The sequence below is a fragment of the Cyprinus carpio genome, chromosome A15 (genome assembly GCF_018340385.1).
Source record: "Cyprinus carpio isolate SPL01 chromosome A15, ASM1834038v1, whole genome shotgun sequence".
Taxonomy (NCBI): domain Eukaryota; kingdom Metazoa; phylum Chordata; class Actinopteri; order Cypriniformes; family Cyprinidae; genus Cyprinus; species Cyprinus carpio.
This window is the reverse complement of record NC_056586.1, coordinates 13,742,122-13,759,126: the sequence shown is the minus strand read 5'-3', so window position 1 is coordinate 13,759,126 and position 17,005 is coordinate 13,742,122. Positions and strand designations below refer to the sequence as shown.

General features: G+C 36.7%; 1 protein-coding gene across 5 annotated transcripts; it reads left to right on the top strand.

The window, feature by feature from the left end:
- Positions 1-366: 366 nt before the first annotated feature.
- On the top strand, positions 367-16,774 carry LOC109086143 (phosphatidylinositol-binding clathrin assembly protein-like). Of its 5 annotated transcripts, XM_042771081.1 has the most exons (24): positions 367-938; positions 4,025-4,167; positions 4,283-4,358; positions 4,697-4,800; positions 5,110-5,202; positions 5,353-5,464; positions 6,341-6,447; positions 6,533-6,574; positions 7,529-7,540; positions 7,681-7,766; positions 7,943-8,066; positions 9,411-9,544; positions 9,683-9,774; positions 9,887-10,036; positions 11,331-11,414; positions 11,656-11,745; positions 12,292-12,402; positions 12,628-12,735; positions 13,071-13,101; positions 13,198-13,297; positions 13,729-13,788; positions 14,119-14,223; positions 14,448-14,559; positions 15,440-16,774. In XM_042771081.1, exons 1-23 carry the CDS (start codon positions 809-811, stop codon positions 14,538-14,540), a joined length of 2,187 nt encoding a protein of 728 aa, XP_042627015.1. In that variant the 5' UTR covers positions 367-808; the 3' UTR covers positions 14,541-14,559; positions 15,440-16,774. The 5 variants fall into 5 exon arrangements, with proteins under 5 accessions (XP_042627015.1, XP_042627013.1, XP_042627011.1 ...); XM_042771077.1 differs by lacking the exons at positions 9,887-10,036; positions 11,331-11,414 and having other exon boundaries at positions 368-938; XM_042771079.1 differs by lacking the exons at positions 9,887-10,036; positions 11,331-11,414; positions 14,448-14,559.
- The last annotated feature ends 231 nt before the right edge of the window (positions 16,775-17,005 follow it).

Sequence of the window (17,005 nt, the reverse complement as noted above, 5' to 3'; positions counted from 1 at the left end):
ATGCTAATTTTTTGAGAAGGACCTGTAAACCTTTAGCTCTTCTTTTCATATTTCACATCCTATGAGTTACGTCATGATTATAGATTTGTCAGTAAATAAATATATAATGATTACTTGAGACATTATTTATGATGGTGTTCTTGACCATTTATATATATATGTGCCAATAGCACATTTAAGAACATCAAAACACCCCTTCAAAAAACATGCTGATAAATAATTGTGTAGAAGACCTGTACTGTCACTTGTAAACTGTATTTATCCAAGTATTCAGTCATGCAACACGCGGAAATATATCTGAAGCTATTCTTTATTCCAAGCGCATTTGTAATGGTGAAGGCGCGTCTGCCTGATCCAGGATCAGCAGCATCAGCGGCCAGTGTCCCATATTCCTCCAGCTCTCATGGAACAGCACAGGCCCGCCATTACACTGAATGCCTTCGCTGCTCTTCAATCCTGCGGGCTCACAGAAATAAGACGGGCGGCGTTTGAACGGCGGGATTAGTGTCGGGACACGAGAGATGAGTCACGAGCCTTTACAGCGCGCGATTAAAACCCGTAACAATGTAACAGTTCGGCGCGTGATATTCTCTAACATCATCTGTGGATTCATCATCGTCTCTCGCAGCGGATAGCTGTGCGCAAGGCTTCCCATCTGCCTCCTCTTGTCCGACCAATCTTTGTCTCCCCGTATCCTCGTATCGTACGGCAGGAGGTCGACCGGGAACTGTGAACTCTATTTAGTAGCAGCGTGAATTTCAACATTCATACGTATTATTTGCTTGTCGGGCGCTGGAAAGCTTTGAAGATGTCTGGGCAGAGCATTACAGACAGGATAACTGCTGCTCAGCATAGCGTTACTGGATCAGCCGTGTCCAAAACAGTGTGCAAGGCAACAACCCACGAAATAATGGGCCCTAAAAAGAAGCATTTGGACTGTAAGTATTATCAGCTGTGTGTTTAATATGAATTTGCGAAGATGAACGTGTGTAGAGCTGTTGCTATGATTGTTATGGCTACGATTTTAGGCTATTGTACAATGGGCAGGCCCTGGTTGTGCTAAGCTAATGTGCTTAGACAGGCTCTGTAATAATATTAGTAAGATTTTTGACCTGTATTTATGACAAAATGACATGCATCACTTTCAACTGTATGGAAGCAGGACTGTGCATGTGCAAAACTGCTATTTTTATATAAGCAAGAATGAGTGGATTGTCATTAAGTTTGATCCCATAATGTTTTTTAATGTAGTTTATGACCTCAGGTAAACCTCCTCAGCATTGCCATACTAGTAAATTCTGGTTAAATATTAATTCCTTATAATGCTCATTGGGCAGAAGCTATTATTTTTCTTAGGCTCTTGTGCATGGGTTATTGTGAGGAAGGTGTTTCGGATGTGTTTGAATAGTTAGAAGTTCGTTTTGATTTGATTCTCATGTTCATTTGGCTTCAGGCAGGTGATGTCAGTGTGCACCTTCTTTAAGAAGTGCTGGTCTAGTGCCAGTCTAGTAAGTCTGTGCTTGAGAATAGATCTCTATTTACGTCTGATTCAGCAAGGCCTGACTACTCTTTCATTAAGTTCTTACAGCGTTATAAGACAAGTTATGACATGCTTGAAGGACTATTGTTAGGATTTTTAAAAAGGAAAATAGAATGTAGAAATTGTTTTCTGGATCCTAAGAATTATATGCACCTTACACGCCCCTATTTTTGTCCTCTTAGAAAACAAAACATATAGACATATAAAAAAATAAATAAAATGACAAACACACAGCAAAATTACAATAACTTTAAAGTTAAAATGAAAACCAAAAACCCAAAATCAAAAACGAATTCAAAATATTAATAAAACCATAATAGCATTTAAAAACTGACATTTCTCTAAATATCTTCTTTTATGTTCCACAGAAGAAAGTCATACAGCTCTTACAGTTTTTGGGTTGAACCAACTCTTCAAGTTATAGTATATCACATAAATTGTGGTTACTTGTGGTTCTTTTCACCCCCAAAAAGTTGAACTGTTTTTGCCTCATATATCTGTAGCTGTAGAACAGACAAGATCTGATTATGAACATTTCCATTGACATCTTTTGTGGTGAGGGCTTTGTTTCTCAGGAGTAGGAGTGATATAACTGGATGAATCAAAGTTGGCAGTGTTCTGGAGGCAGCTGCCTTACACCAAACCAACCAACCAACCAACCAACCACACGACTGTTTCTCAGGAGTAGGAGTGATATAACTGGATGAATCAAAGTTGGCACGCCTTAACTTTAGCAAACGCGGGATACGTTGTGTTGCTGCGCTTGATGTACGTACGTAACTTGATGGTGATTGACGCGACGTAATCTCGGAATGTCTGGGACAAAATTACAATTTGAATTAAAATATATATATATATATATATATATATATATATATAATATATTATATTATAATATATATATATATAGGTATATTATAGATTATATTTTTATTTGTATCAGACTTTTCTGCAAACCCCATTTAACAAGTATTGAATTAACCCTTTCACACGTAAGTTTAAAATATTCTGGCTGACCACCCCCCAGCGTGAGTTTTTTCAAGGCGATCGTTATTAGATGTAGATGTGTCCTTTATGGTTTCACCGTCGTCATTGCTTGTCACCGTGACACACCGCAGAAACAACAGAGTGAATGAGAATGATGATCTGCTTTTATGTCATTTTTCCTTTTTTATTCAAAATATCGCACAATTTGTTAGATATGGCATGAAATAGCTGATATTCTGATTTTTCAAAATATGCAAGGAGACGTGTTTTTTGTTTAAACACCTTTATAACGATCGCGTTAGTTGAGCTGTATGCGCGACGGCGATCGTAGTTGTGCCGCAGACGCAGTTCAGTCAGAAAGCAGCACCTCACCACAAAACTCACTACAGTGTTCTGGAGGCAGCTGCCTTACACCAAACCAACCAACCAACCAACCAACCACACGACTGAAGTCAACCTCATTCATTCAGAAAGCAGCAGCTCGTCAGAAACTGCACTACACCACTGTCTATATGAAGACGACACCACTCCCATAAAGCATATTTGCAGAAGTGCAGTGAACATTTTATCTAGAAAGTCTGTTAGAAGAGTTAAGGCTTGAATACACTTCATGATTTTTGCCCCAGTTTTCTGCCGATTTACAGTTTCGTTTTACAGTTTCCGATTTACAGGTGCACGTGTCTGCGTGAGTTTGTTGTATTCAGAATAATTAAGTCTGGTAGTTTCGATCCTCAGTAGGGCTGTACGATAAATCACATGCGATTGTCATGCGCATCTCGTCAGTGAAGCCGGTTCTGTGATTAGTAGTAAATCTCCATTACATGCTTTCAGACGGAGTGGCATTTAATACACAGAGCCGTAGATCACTGACATGCTACGTAATATCACGTTCATAATCGAATGCGATTCATCTGTGATTATGAACGCGGTATTGTGTAGCTTGTCAGTGATCTACGGCTCTGCGTATTAAATGCCACTCCGTCTGAAAGCACGTGATGGAGATTTACTACTTATCACAGAACTGGCTTTACTGACGAGATGCGCATGACAATGGAATGTGATTTATGATGCAGCCCTAATCCTCAGTTATTTAGTGTATGATGGCCAGTGTTTCCTCTGTGACTATTACAAAGTTGGTAATTGTATGATGCCTAGGGTTTTAAAATCTGTTCAGATTTTCCTGTAGTATATTCCAGCCTTTAGTAATGGGCTGTTACATAATCCAGAATAAAGTGCATTTTATATGTAGCAAAGCTTATATATATATATATATATATATATATATATATATATATATATATATATATATATATATGTATATATATGTGCGCTCTCTCCATAGAGTATTATTTTTCAGTTTTATGTTATAAATGCATGATAATCCTTTGATTTATTAAATTTTAAGCTCTATGCCAGTGCAGTCTTTACATTCAGTTCTTGCCTGTTCACACAGTTATTAATGTCAGTAGTTAAAGGAAATCTCTGTTTCTGTTGTAGACCTGATACACTGTACCAATGAGATGAATGTGAACATTCCTCAGCTGGCTGACTCTTTGTTCGAGAGGACCACCAACACCAGCTGGGTGGTGATCTTTAAGTCTCTAATCACAACACATCACCTCATGGTATACGGGAATGAGGTGCGTGACTGTGGGAGAGCAGTCCACTTTTTACTATATTTTTTTTCCATGCGCTAATGAAGATCTGCAAATAAGTCTATGCATTAAACTTTTTTAAAAATGATTTTGGTTACAGCGATTTATTCAGTACTTGGCCTCCAGGAACACATTATTCAACCTCAGTAATTTCCTGGACAAAAGTGGCCTACAAGGTACAGTATTGAACTCCACACAATTACTTCAGGCTCTACAGCGGCTTCATTTTTTTTCTGTTCTCATCTTTGGATGTATTATTTAAGTAGTTGTAAAATATTTTACAACATAGTAATAGATACATAATATGTTAAAATAACATTATTTTATTTCTTAATTAATGTAATTTGTTTTATAATATTTATAACATTTACAGATTTAATTTAACATTTCAAATTCCTATTTTCTGATTGTAGCTCTTTTTTTTCTCTGTGATCCTTAAAGCAACTACTCCTTAACATTTTTATGAATAAAATCAATTATTTCTTAACTGTGATATTTATTGGTGTCTCCCTAGGTTACGATATGTCAACATTCATTCGGAGGTATAGTCGATATCTGAATGAGAAAGCAGTTTCATATCGACAGGTGGCATTTGACTTCACGAAAGTAAAGCGTGGGTAGGATATTTTTTTAATACATATTCTAAAATGACTTTGAATCTAAAGGTAGTATCTAGTTCCTGCTTTCTTTGGTGTGCTGAATTGTACATTAAGTGCATTATGTAACTCAAACAGTGATTCATTTGGCCAGCAAATTGTTCACTCGATACAAAGATTTTTTTTTTTAGCCTTACCTGTAGTTTTTGTTCTAAATCATTTGAGGGGGATTTGTGCAGCACTAGGTTTGAAGTGCTCGATCATCCACTAAACCTCCATGCACTGATCCCCCTAATGTCATTTGACCTATATTTTAAAATCTTTTCCTTAAGTGGATGGAGTGATGAGAACCATGAACACAGAGAAGCTTCTTAAGACCATCCCCATTATACAGAACCAGATGGATGCCCTTCTTGACTTCAATGTAAGTTAGAGAGCTGGCAGTTGATCTATATACATGCATGTTCACTGCTAAAAGATGACTTTATGAATATACGCAGTGAATAGATACTCTGTATAAGCAAAGCATTTGTGTCGCATATATTTCAAAATATGCTTTTTTGTGTTTGTCCAGGTCAATGCAAATGAACTCACCAATGGGGTTATCAATGCAGCCTTCATGCTTCTTTTCAAAGACTCCATCCGTCTTTTTGCAGCTTACAATGAAGGGATAATAAATTTACTGGGTAGGTCTTTCAGGATCTCAATTCTGAATAAATAAACAAAATATTGTAGAAATACACTCTCTTCACTTTAATATGAAAGATGCACAATACAGATATGAGCTAAATATTAGTTTAAGGGAATAGTTCATCCAAAAATCTACTCCCCCTTAGGCCAAATTTGGAGAAATGTAGCATTACATCACTTGCTCACCAGTGGATCCTCTGCAGTGAATGGGTGCCGTCAGAAGGAGAGTCCAAACTGCTGATAAAAACATCACAGTAATCCACAAGTAATCCACACAACTCCTGTCCAATTAACATCTTGTGAAGCAAAAAGTTGTGTGCTATTAGGAAACAAACTGATCAAGGCATTTTAACTTTAAACCGTTGCTTCTGGCCAAATTTGGAGTCTATAATCTATAATAATGCTTCCTTCTTGCTCATTGGTGAGCAAGTGATGTGATGCTAAATTTCTCTAAATCTGTTCAAAGAAACAAATTTATCTATATCTTGAGTGGCCTGAGGGTGAGTAGATTTTTAGTACATTTTCTTTAAATATTCCTACAAGCTCTTAAAATCTGACCAAAGTTTGCGACAGTGGTGCACATGCTCACAAGAAGTTGTACTCACAGTTATGCAGGTTCAAATCTGTTCTGCATTATGTCTTATTTACAGTTCTTCTCTTTTCCCATACTTTCCCCAGTCTACAAATCTCACAAAAAAAAAACCTTTCTTTGAAAATGTCAAATTCAGTAGCTATTTTTTCATCCTAGTTGCAGATTTAATTTTATGAAAAAAAAGTGATCATTTAATCTATTTAATGTATTTTAATTTAAATGCATGCAGATAACAGCACAGTGCTGATTAGTAATGGGTACTTATTCATACCTCTTACAGAAAAGTATTTTGATATGAAAAAAGTCCAGTGCAAAGAAGGTTTGGACATTTACAAGAAATTCCTTACTCGAATGACCCGGATCTCGGAGTTCCTTAAAGTGGCAGAGGTGAGATTCTCATGTGTTGTTCTGGTTAGCAAGGGACTTCATTAAAAGAGCGCTATGTAACATATTTGTTTTATTCACCTCACAGCAGGTGGGAATAGACCGCGGCGACATACCTGACCTGTCTCAGGTACGACTACACTTTCATTCTTACTATAACACCTGCACTCGTTCTGCATTATTAACTATCCTGAGTATTTTCAGAAACTGTTATGCTTTCTCTCTTACATTACTTTGCACAAATGCATTTCTAACTTAAAGATGCATGCAGATCATTAGGATGCGCATGTCACTAAAGATTTCTCAGCTTTTTTGTCTTAACTTTTCCCTGTCTACAGCAAATAAAGGTGTTATGGGCTCAGTGGAGATTTCAGAATAATACTTATAATAATAGAGATAATAGAATCATGACTTCCACAGCTATGGCAAGTATATTTACTCAGAATATGCAACAGATTCTCACTCAAAAACAGCTGTTTAAGCCATTTTGTGCCATGTGTAAATTTAAAAGAAAACTATGTGCCAATATACACTACTGTTCCAAAAAATCGGGGTCAGTAATATTTTTTAACGATTTTAAAAGAAATCTCTTATGTTAACAAGGGTGTAATTCCAATTTAAAATATCTGTTTTCTGTTTTATTTAAATGTAATTTATTCCTGTGATGGCAAAGCTGAATCTTCAGCATCATTACTCCAGTGTCACATGATCTTTCAGAAATCATTCTAATATGCTGATTTTGTTTAAGAAACATTAATCAATAGTAAGTTCAAAAGAAGTTTAGTTTCATGATTAAAGTAATAATGTTAATGCACCATTGGCATCTAAATAGTGATATGCAGAGCTCTTAACCAAGTAGCAGTATTTAACACCTTGGGAGTGAGAATGGGTTAGTGTATATATGGTAACATGAAAGTCTAAGTCATAATGGCAAATGGTAAACATGACAGATTATTATCCAATGCAAATGCCATCATAGCCTTAGATAAGAACAGATTTGAAACTCATGCATTATATTGTCTGACCAAGACCACCTTTATATTCTGTATTTCCCTTTATCTTTCCACCCTTTGTCCACCTTCAGTTTACAGTGTGTGTAAGTACTTTTCTGACTCTTTTCTGCACTCCTTTGCACTGTTTAATCCTTATTGCCAATAAGCTATTTACTGTCTTTTCACTGTTGACTTGATGCAGACAGTGCTGTATTGCTGAGTAAATGTTTGTACATTCCCTCAGGCCCCCAGCAGTCTTTTGGATGCCCTGGAGCAACACTTGGCTTCATTAGAAGGGAAGAAGGTGAAGGACTCCACCGCCGCCAGCAGGTGGGCCATTCATGTCACATTCAAAGCTGAATACAAATTAATGAGTTCTAACAGATGCATTATGTTGACAGGACCTCATGGATTCTTACTTATAAGAGCTTGTAATGCAGGAGTTCTGTATACTCTAGGTATCAATTTCTCTTTCATACTCATGGAAGCCCAATATATTTTTGTAGGGCAAGCACACTTTCCAATGCTGTGTCATCGCTGGCCAACACTGGCATGTCTTTCACTAAAGTGGATGAAAGGGAAAAGCAGGCAGCTCTGGAGGAGGAGCAGGCGCGACTGAAAGCTCTAAAGGTACATAACAGGACACATATCAGAAATAATTTCACCCACCAGAGGAAAGAATTTACAGGATTTGCTGTTCAATTTTGCTAATTCTTCTTTGGTTTATTATAGATTCCTATTTTCTAGTTATATGTGCACATATTTGGACAGTACTGTAAATACTTCTGCATGGTACATGTTTTTGTGTGTGTGCATTTGCAGTAAATTCCTGGCAAGTTGTTGTACTTTTTTAAAAATGCTGCACTTTGAAAATGGCCATGCATACATTGATTGTTGTTCCAAACCTGTAAAAGCTCCGTTCGTCTTTGGAACACAATTTAAGATATTTTAGATGAAAACTTGGAGGCTTTGTGGCACGGATGACACAGAAGAGCATACAGTGATATGAAGAGACACAGAGGAGACTAAGGAATTATTGAATAAAGTCGTTATTTTTGTTTTCTTCGCTTACAAAAAGTGTTCCCATCGCTTCATATAACCCAGATTGCACATCTGATGGCAGATGGAGTATTCTGACGATGACTTTCATACTTTTATGGACCTTGACACTGTTATTTACTTGGCAGTCTATAGGACAGTCACAAGCCTCCAGGTTTTCATCCAAAATATCTTAAATTGTGTTCTAAAGACAAACGGAGCTTTTATGGGTTTGGAACCACATGGGGATAAGTGATTAATGACAAAATTTTCATTTTGGAAGAGTATCCCTTTAAATATTGAATAATGAATATTTTGGTCCTAAAATATATTAGAGAATAATAGTCCTGGCAGTTTTTAATGTACAGTGTCCTACAAAAGCAACCACATTCTACAACCAAATTGACTTCATCATTCAGGTAGTGACAGCCTTATTTACAGAAATTCTATGCAGTATGTGTGGAAACGAACTGAACAACTAGTTGTTAATGACGTATTTAAACGTGTATCAGAGATGTGTCTCCCTTCTGTATGCGCGATGCAAGAAATCACGGTGTGATTTGACTCATTAGCGTTAACAGATCTTGCTATGGAAAATAAAAAACAGCAATTAAGAAGTGAGTGATGTGACGTGTGGCCAAGTATGGTGTTCCAAACTCAGAATTTATGCTCTTATCTGATTGGCTGGCTTTGTCTGAACAGATTTAAAAACCTGTTCCGAATGCACAGGTTTTTTAATCAAAAAGCTTTGTGTACAACTTAACGTGTTGCTACAATTCAATTGTTATAACAATTATCTGAATGATCTTGGTATCACATTTCAAATTTATCCTCTAAACATCACACTAATGAATGAAAAGTGGTCGGTAGGTCATTTTCCGTGCCAATCAGATGGCTCCTTCCTGTCTAAAAGGTTTCTTGGCTTCTTGTAAACAGGAACAGAGGCTAAAGGAGCTCTCAAAGAGGCCTTCGTTTGCCACGACTGACACTTCTCCAGTCTCCACCACAGCAGCATGCATCAGCACAGCTCCTGCCATCGACCTGTTCTCCACTCCCAGCTGCTCCAATGGGTCAGCCAATCAAATCACTTCACTGTGTGACATCTCTGGACATGCAAAACACTGCATCTTATATTACATCTACATGAAACTCTGTTGGATAAATCGGTTGTGGATTAAGACATTTTTGTTTGGTTTTCTGATCTTCAGTGCCCTGAAGATGGAGAGCGACCTCTTTGACTTGCAGACTAACTTTCAGTCAAGCATGCAGCCCGGACCCTCTGTGGCCACGGCTTGGGGAGGTGAGACCCTTTGCATGTGACCATCTCAAATTCAGCCTTCTCTGTGTTAACTTCAGTCTCGTTCTAATGTCCTCCTGTTCGATTCTTTCTCTCTCTCCTTTTGCCTGCTCAGATCCTTTCTCTTCTTCTGAAGCTGTAGATGACTCCATTCCAAACCTAAACCCTTTCCTAACCAAACTTGTTGTTGATGGTGCTCATCAACCCGTTATGTCATCAGATGGTGTTAGTTTCTCCTCTAGGACGTCAGGTCATGAGATATTTGGTTAAAAACACTCTATATTCTTCCTTCCAAAAAAACCAACCAACCAACCATAAGTGTTTTATTAGTTTGAGCTTTTCTGGTCGCTGAAAGTCCCTCGTTGTTTCGCATGCACAGTATCCCGTTGTGTCAGGAATCCTCTGATTAAGTTCAGTCACATCGTTCTTACAGTTCAGCTCGGCGTCTGAGTAAGGATGCAGTCTGTAATTGGAGAATAAATGGAGGTTAGGTGGCAGTACTAAAGACAACCCTAAAATAATGTTTGTACACATAGAGCTTTGTTTTGGTTTAGTTACAGTGGAGCTGTTTCATTAATTACAGTTTTTATCTCGATTCAAAGCTAAAATTAAAGCAGTTGTAGGTAGTGTGAGACGAAAACAACTGAAAAAAAAATACATGTTAACTGGGTGTATACAAAAACAAATACACAAGATGATGTAACTACATTCTGAATAGATTATTTTGGCCAACTTCCAACATATATATGGTAAATAAATAATATACGCCACCATTCAAAAGTCTTATGCTCAAGGCTGCATTTATGAAGAATACAGTAATATTGTGAAATATAATTATTATTACAATTTACAATTTTGATATATTTTAAAATGTAATTTATTCCTAAAATGCAAAGCTAAATTTTCATCTGCCATTACTCCAGTCTTCAGTATCACATGATCCTTCAGAAATCATTCTAATACACCGATTTGATGCTTAAGAAAGAGTTCTGTTCGAATTACAAAAGAACAGCGTTTTCTGAAATAGATTTTTTAACATTATAAATATATTTACTGACACATTTGATCAATTTAATTTATCCTAGATGAATAAAAGTATTAATTTCTTCCAGAAAAATACAAATTACAAAGCCCAGACTTTTTGAGGGTAATATGCATAAAATTAGGGCTGTCAAAGGTAATGCGTTAACACATGCGATTATTGAAATGTTAAAAATGAAAAATATTTAATGCTCTTTTTTTTTATTTTGTCTGATGCAATTTTAATAATTATCAAAGGTCAACAAGTGAAATATAAACCATGAGTGGAATCCGGCATACAAAAACAATGACAAATAAATATTTTAATCATTTGAAAGCAACTAATCATAATATATTATTTATGAAACATAATATATATATTATTTTCTGAAACATTCTGAAGCGTTCTACAAAAAAGTTTGTCAGAAACCACGCATTTCATTCCAGTTTTCACCTCAGACTATCTTTGCTTTGTGAAGGTTTAAAAAGTTAAACTATAAAGCTATAAGTGAATGATTGTTTTTCCTTTTCCACTGTAGATCAGTACAATCCCTTTATTGATTCAAGTTCATCTGTATCAAGCAATTACAAACGCACTGTGCGGATAGAGCACTTAATCTCAGGTACCATGATGCAAACCATCCCACCTATGTTTCCTCTCTGTCTGGAAACATAGGAGCACTGAAGCAGTGTACAGGGACTAAACCTGTGATGATCCCTGCTGGATGCTGTTTGCCTTCTGCACATGGCTGTCTTAATATTGCTGTTTAAATACGCTCTTTACTAATCCATTCTGAATCTCAAATGTCTTTATGTCTGTAACGCTTGCCGTGTTGGTTCTCCTTCTCCCCGCCTGCCTGTCAGACTCGTTTGGTCAACCGTCTATGGTCCAGCATCTCCCAAACCCCTCTCCCTTCCAGTCTGAGCCCTCCACTGTAGCAGGCCTATTCAGAGGTAGGGAGCCTGTGGCTGGAGGTTGCCTTGTGTGGTGCTGCACCCCATTGTGATATATGTTTCCCTTTGTCTCTAATGTTGTCTGATCTAACATGGTATAACACTATTCAAAATCAAAAACGACAATTCTGTCATCATTTATTCACATTTTGTTTTTATGGTGCTTTTTGGAGCTTGACAGCCCGAATACTCATTCATTTTCTTTATATTCTTTAAAAATTCACCTTTTATGTTCATAAGATATTTAGATATTAATATATTTAGAATAACATGAGGGTGAGTAAATGATGAGTTTTGCATTTTTGGTGAACTATCACTTTAACACAGTTGATATAAATGAGTAGTGGTTCTTTGCAGTTTTGTGCGTGACTGTAGTTTACCCTCCAATAACTTTGACATGTGACCAAACTCGTCCACTTATTGGCAGCACTTGAACTTAGTATGTTTGATACTGGCACTGTTTTAACTTGTTTATTCTTCAGACAGTGTCCTAGTCTATAATGTGAGTGCTGTAAGAGGGTTTAAATGGCTTTTTGTGCCTTTTGGGATACGGAGCTCCACAAATCCCTCCTCCACAGAGCTCAGGGGAGCTGCATGTTGACTTTGAGTCTGTTTTCGGTACTAAAGCTGCCTCGTCCAATAGCCTGGATACTGATGGTAAGGCATTTTACTCTAAATCAAATGAAAACGTGAAAAAGTAGATCAACATGTAATCAGAAGTTTCTTAATGTATTCTTAAGTATTAAATGATTTTAAACTTGCCTTTTATGTCTATATGTTTTTTATTTGCTTTATAATGCTAATGTAAAGCACTCTGAATCCCCCCTGTGTATCAATTATGCTATATAAATATTCTCACCTGTCTTATTTGTGAATGTAAAGCTGGGATTTTGAAACCCACTGTGGCCGGTTCAAATCAGTTCTCCAGTCAGCTCCCAGAGAAACTGGTGTCAGACGACCTGGATTCTTCCTTGGCCAACCTTGTTGGAAGTAAGTGTCAATGTGTTTGTCAGAACATGATGCTAAAATAAAGATCGTTAGGGGCCGTTTCACACAGAATGCATTTTTGCATGTAAAAAACGTGATGTGCAGGCCAGTTCAGTGAAGAAAACCAAAGGTCTTGATCAACGTGCTGCAAAAAAATGCAAGCATAATGGTCAGTGATGTCTGTCTAGTGCATGTTTACAGAGAAACAATGGAAAAGCAGTGTAGTGGAATGCAACAATGTGTTCTCTTGTGAATGGCCTCTAATTTTCAAACTTTGTTAAAAAATGTAAATGTACCTCTTTAAAGTCTTAATAAAATATATATTTTCTCTCTTACAGATCTGGGCATTGGAAACGATACCACTAAAAAGTAAGAATGTTGCCCTTTATGATGCTCAGTATATCCTTGATGCTCAGTAAATACATATTCTGGTTTGGTGTTAATATTAGCCAACTGTTTTCACAGTGATATCCACTGGAACCAACCAGGAGAGAAAAAATTAACCGGTGGAATGAACTGGCAACCCAAAACTGCTCCATCTACCACATGGAATCCTGTCTCTATGGTACAACTGTACTTTATATTGATAAAATTGCTCCAAAATCCAGTGAGATGCCTAGATAGACAGATAACCTCTTAAGGCTGGAAAACACCACATGACCACATGAATCTGAACAGATTTGAAAATACTAGGCATCACACTCTTGCCAAGAAAACTGGGCATTATTCACTAAATGAGCGCATCATTTCTAGGTAACTAGTGACAAATGCAAACAATTTGTTTAGAAATCAACTCAAATGATCAAACATGTTTGAGTGGATGGAGTCGGTCTGAACCTAAAAAATTGAATAAATCTGTGCCCATCATACACTATGCGATTTTCTGCAAAATTGTCAACTCTGAACAAAATCTGCAGACTGGCTCTTACTTATGGTTACAAGTACATATCTTACCATATGAACTTGATGTCTCATTAGTCTTTCTTTGTTTTATAGCCACCATCTATCATGTCTTTCCCTGCTACAACACCTACAGGAATGATGGGATATGGCATGGTCAGTACTTCTGGGAAAATGTCTTAAGTATCACTTGAGATACTATTACAGGTTTTTTAGATTTTTAATTTGTTTTTAGTTTTATATTTTCCTTTTTAGTTATTTTTCTTTAGCTTTTAATGTCTATATAGTTTTTATTTTTTATTTGAGTTATATTTTAGTACATCAAGTTAAAGTAAATGAAGATGAGAAATGTTGCTTTAACAACAAGCTGCAATGTGTTTTTTATGGTTTTAGTTAACTTTGATAACCCTGCTGTGAAACCAGCTACTAGAATTGAGGTTGTTGAAATTGTGACCAGAGTGATTCTTCATGGTTGTATTTTTTTAGCCTCCACAGATGCCCTCTATGAGCATGATGACACAGCCCACAATGATGTACACACAGCCGGTCATGAGGCCATCCAATCCATTCGGATCAGTGTCCAGCGCACAGGTACAGTCCCTCCATACTTTCATGTATGTTATGTTGTTCTTGTGATGAATGTAGATTTGTATTATTAACACTCTTAATAATCATGGTCCATTGTGTTCTGATGGGCCATGAGACAGAGAACTCCCTCCCAAACTACAGCTCATTCCTCTCCTCTTCCACATGTGCTTCTCCCTGTCACTCCAAGCTCTTTCCTTTCTCTCTCTGTGTTGTTCTCTCTGCATTAGCCCTCCGCTGCCTCTAGCCCTTCCAGTCAGAGTCCTCTCAGAGCCCCAGGACAAGACCCCTTTGCACAGCTCTCTCTCAAGGATTTCTTGTAGAGCTTCGTCTTTTGTCTAGGTACCGCATGTGTTTGTGCTCACCGATGGTCTTGCATGCACTCATGTTCAGTTTCATCTCGTTTTATTAACAGAAAATTGACAGTTTACTTTCTTAATACATATTCCTGATTGTAAATTATTTTAAACATATTTCATGTTACTATTAATTTAATTAATAATAATAATAATAATAAAAACAACAAGGTCACCTTTGGAACCTGTGATATTCATGCCTGAAGATTTCTTTAGGGGATATATATATTTTTTTTTTTTCTCGAGTTAAACAGATGTTTTAAGATATTTCATCACTTTTTAAAAGTATTTAAATGTTAAAATATTTAATACAACTAAAACTGATACTATTCTTTCTGAATATGTTTAATTTTAATTATATAGTAGACTTTTAATTTTATTTTTCAACAATTGATTTAATTATATGTAAAATAACAGTAGCAATAAATGACTGAATTCACCTTTAAAACCTGATAATATATTTTCAAAAGTCATTGAGATTTCTATATGGATTATAGTTTTTCTAGTTATGCACAGATATTTCAAGATATTTCATCACTTCTTCAATTTCTGTGAGAACAGTCTGTATAAAATGATTTTTCAAATACTTATCCAGTAACCTCAAACTTTAAAAGTCTTGAAGTAGAAACCCTGCAACTTTCTGTAACACCTCTAAAATGTCTTTCCTTTTCGGTTGACATCAAACCCTCCTCTTCCCCAACCTGTCATACGGAGACTATTCACAATCCAATCAGTTCCCAGTCCCCGTCTACACTGGTTTCATTCATACTGTAACATGGGTCACAAACGCTGTTTCTTGTAGACTTAACACACTGTTGTGTGTAAAGTACCTTTTTAATTGTACATTTAATTGTTGCTTTTTCCAGATGCAGTTTATGTAACACAAAATGAAGTTGCTCCCTGATGTCAAACCATTAAGCTCCGTCCTCTGTGCCGGGATGCTCTTCAGAGGACAGCTCCCACAACATACTCGACGTCAAAACGACGTGTTGAAAGACTGGGAGCATACTGCAATCATTTCGTAATTTGTTTAAGATGTCAAGTGATGCTGCTGTTCAACCCATAAAGGGATTCCTCATACATTTTATAATCTGTTAAGGTAGGTAAGGGCATTGAGAGACTTGGATATTTTGTGTTCTGAAAAGCTATAGTTTGATTTTCCTGCTAGGTTGTTTTTTTCCTTCAACCGGGAGCTTCTGATGAGAGGTCTTGTGGCGAACGTCGAGCTAAATCGCAGTATGACTCAGCATCTGATATAGTATGTGTTATGAAATAGTAACAGTAACTTTGTTTTCATGTTATCTTTTAGTTTCGACTTTAATTGTATTCACCAGTAGACCTTTCTTGCGTGTCGTTTGTATTTATTTATGATTAATGCCTAAAAAATAAAACGGGAGAGTTTACGAAGTACATCGGCGGGGGGAAATATAAATAATAATTCAACATTATTCATGGGTGTTGGATTGTATGATAAAGGTTTAGACTTTTAAAATAGATATTATGTGAAAAATACACCTGTAAGCTAAAAGATAGAGCACTAACTATTCTCTAAGTTTTATGTCTAGAACAACTTCCCGTAGATGAAATGTTTGCAGCCCAAGGCTATTGGGAGGGTGATCATTAGTGAATGGTTTGTTATACGGTTTAGGGGTTTTGCAATGAGATATTTGTTGGAGCAGAAAAGCACTTCCTCCATGACTGTGAAGTGTTGCACTTGCGAAGGAAGGTGTTCTGCATTATGCATGGCATGCCATCATTTTCACACGGACCGTTAGATCTGGATGCCCCTGATCTGAATGTTAAGAGTTGCCCTCATGTTTCAGACTTCTCGTCAAGTTAAGCACCCTGCTCTCTAAAAGTCCAGGAATACTGAACGGGAGCTGGACGCTCCTCTAGCTATTGGTCACGGACGGGTTTATTGACATCACTGTAAATTTCTAATGTAAAATATAAGAAATGCTGACTGGGGAGACGGTTTGAGCACTGTTGATCGGTGCTTTTGTGTATATATACATATAGCATGTCGGCAGTTTGTCCAGGGGTTGGCTAAGGATGGTTTGAAATATGAAAGCAATTCAATCAAATAGTTTTACTGAATAATTTCTGTTGTCCTCACAGATCATTTTTTGTTTATGTATTTAAAAGATGTAAGAACAATTAGTGAACTCTTTCTTTTTCAAATAAAGTGCAGCTTCCACAAATCTTGAGCATGTTTGTTTTATTGTCAGCATTAGTTGTTCAGCCCGACATGGTGGTTAATCATGTACTAGTCTTACAGTAAATACAAATACACTCAAGTGTAGCTTATCTACCAATAGGAACCTGCAAATTATCATTTGTATTCAATTAAACTAAACAGTACCGTTCACTCAAAAGTCATTGATTCAAAACTTTGAAGCTTAACGGATGTATAAAAATGTTTGATAGATTGG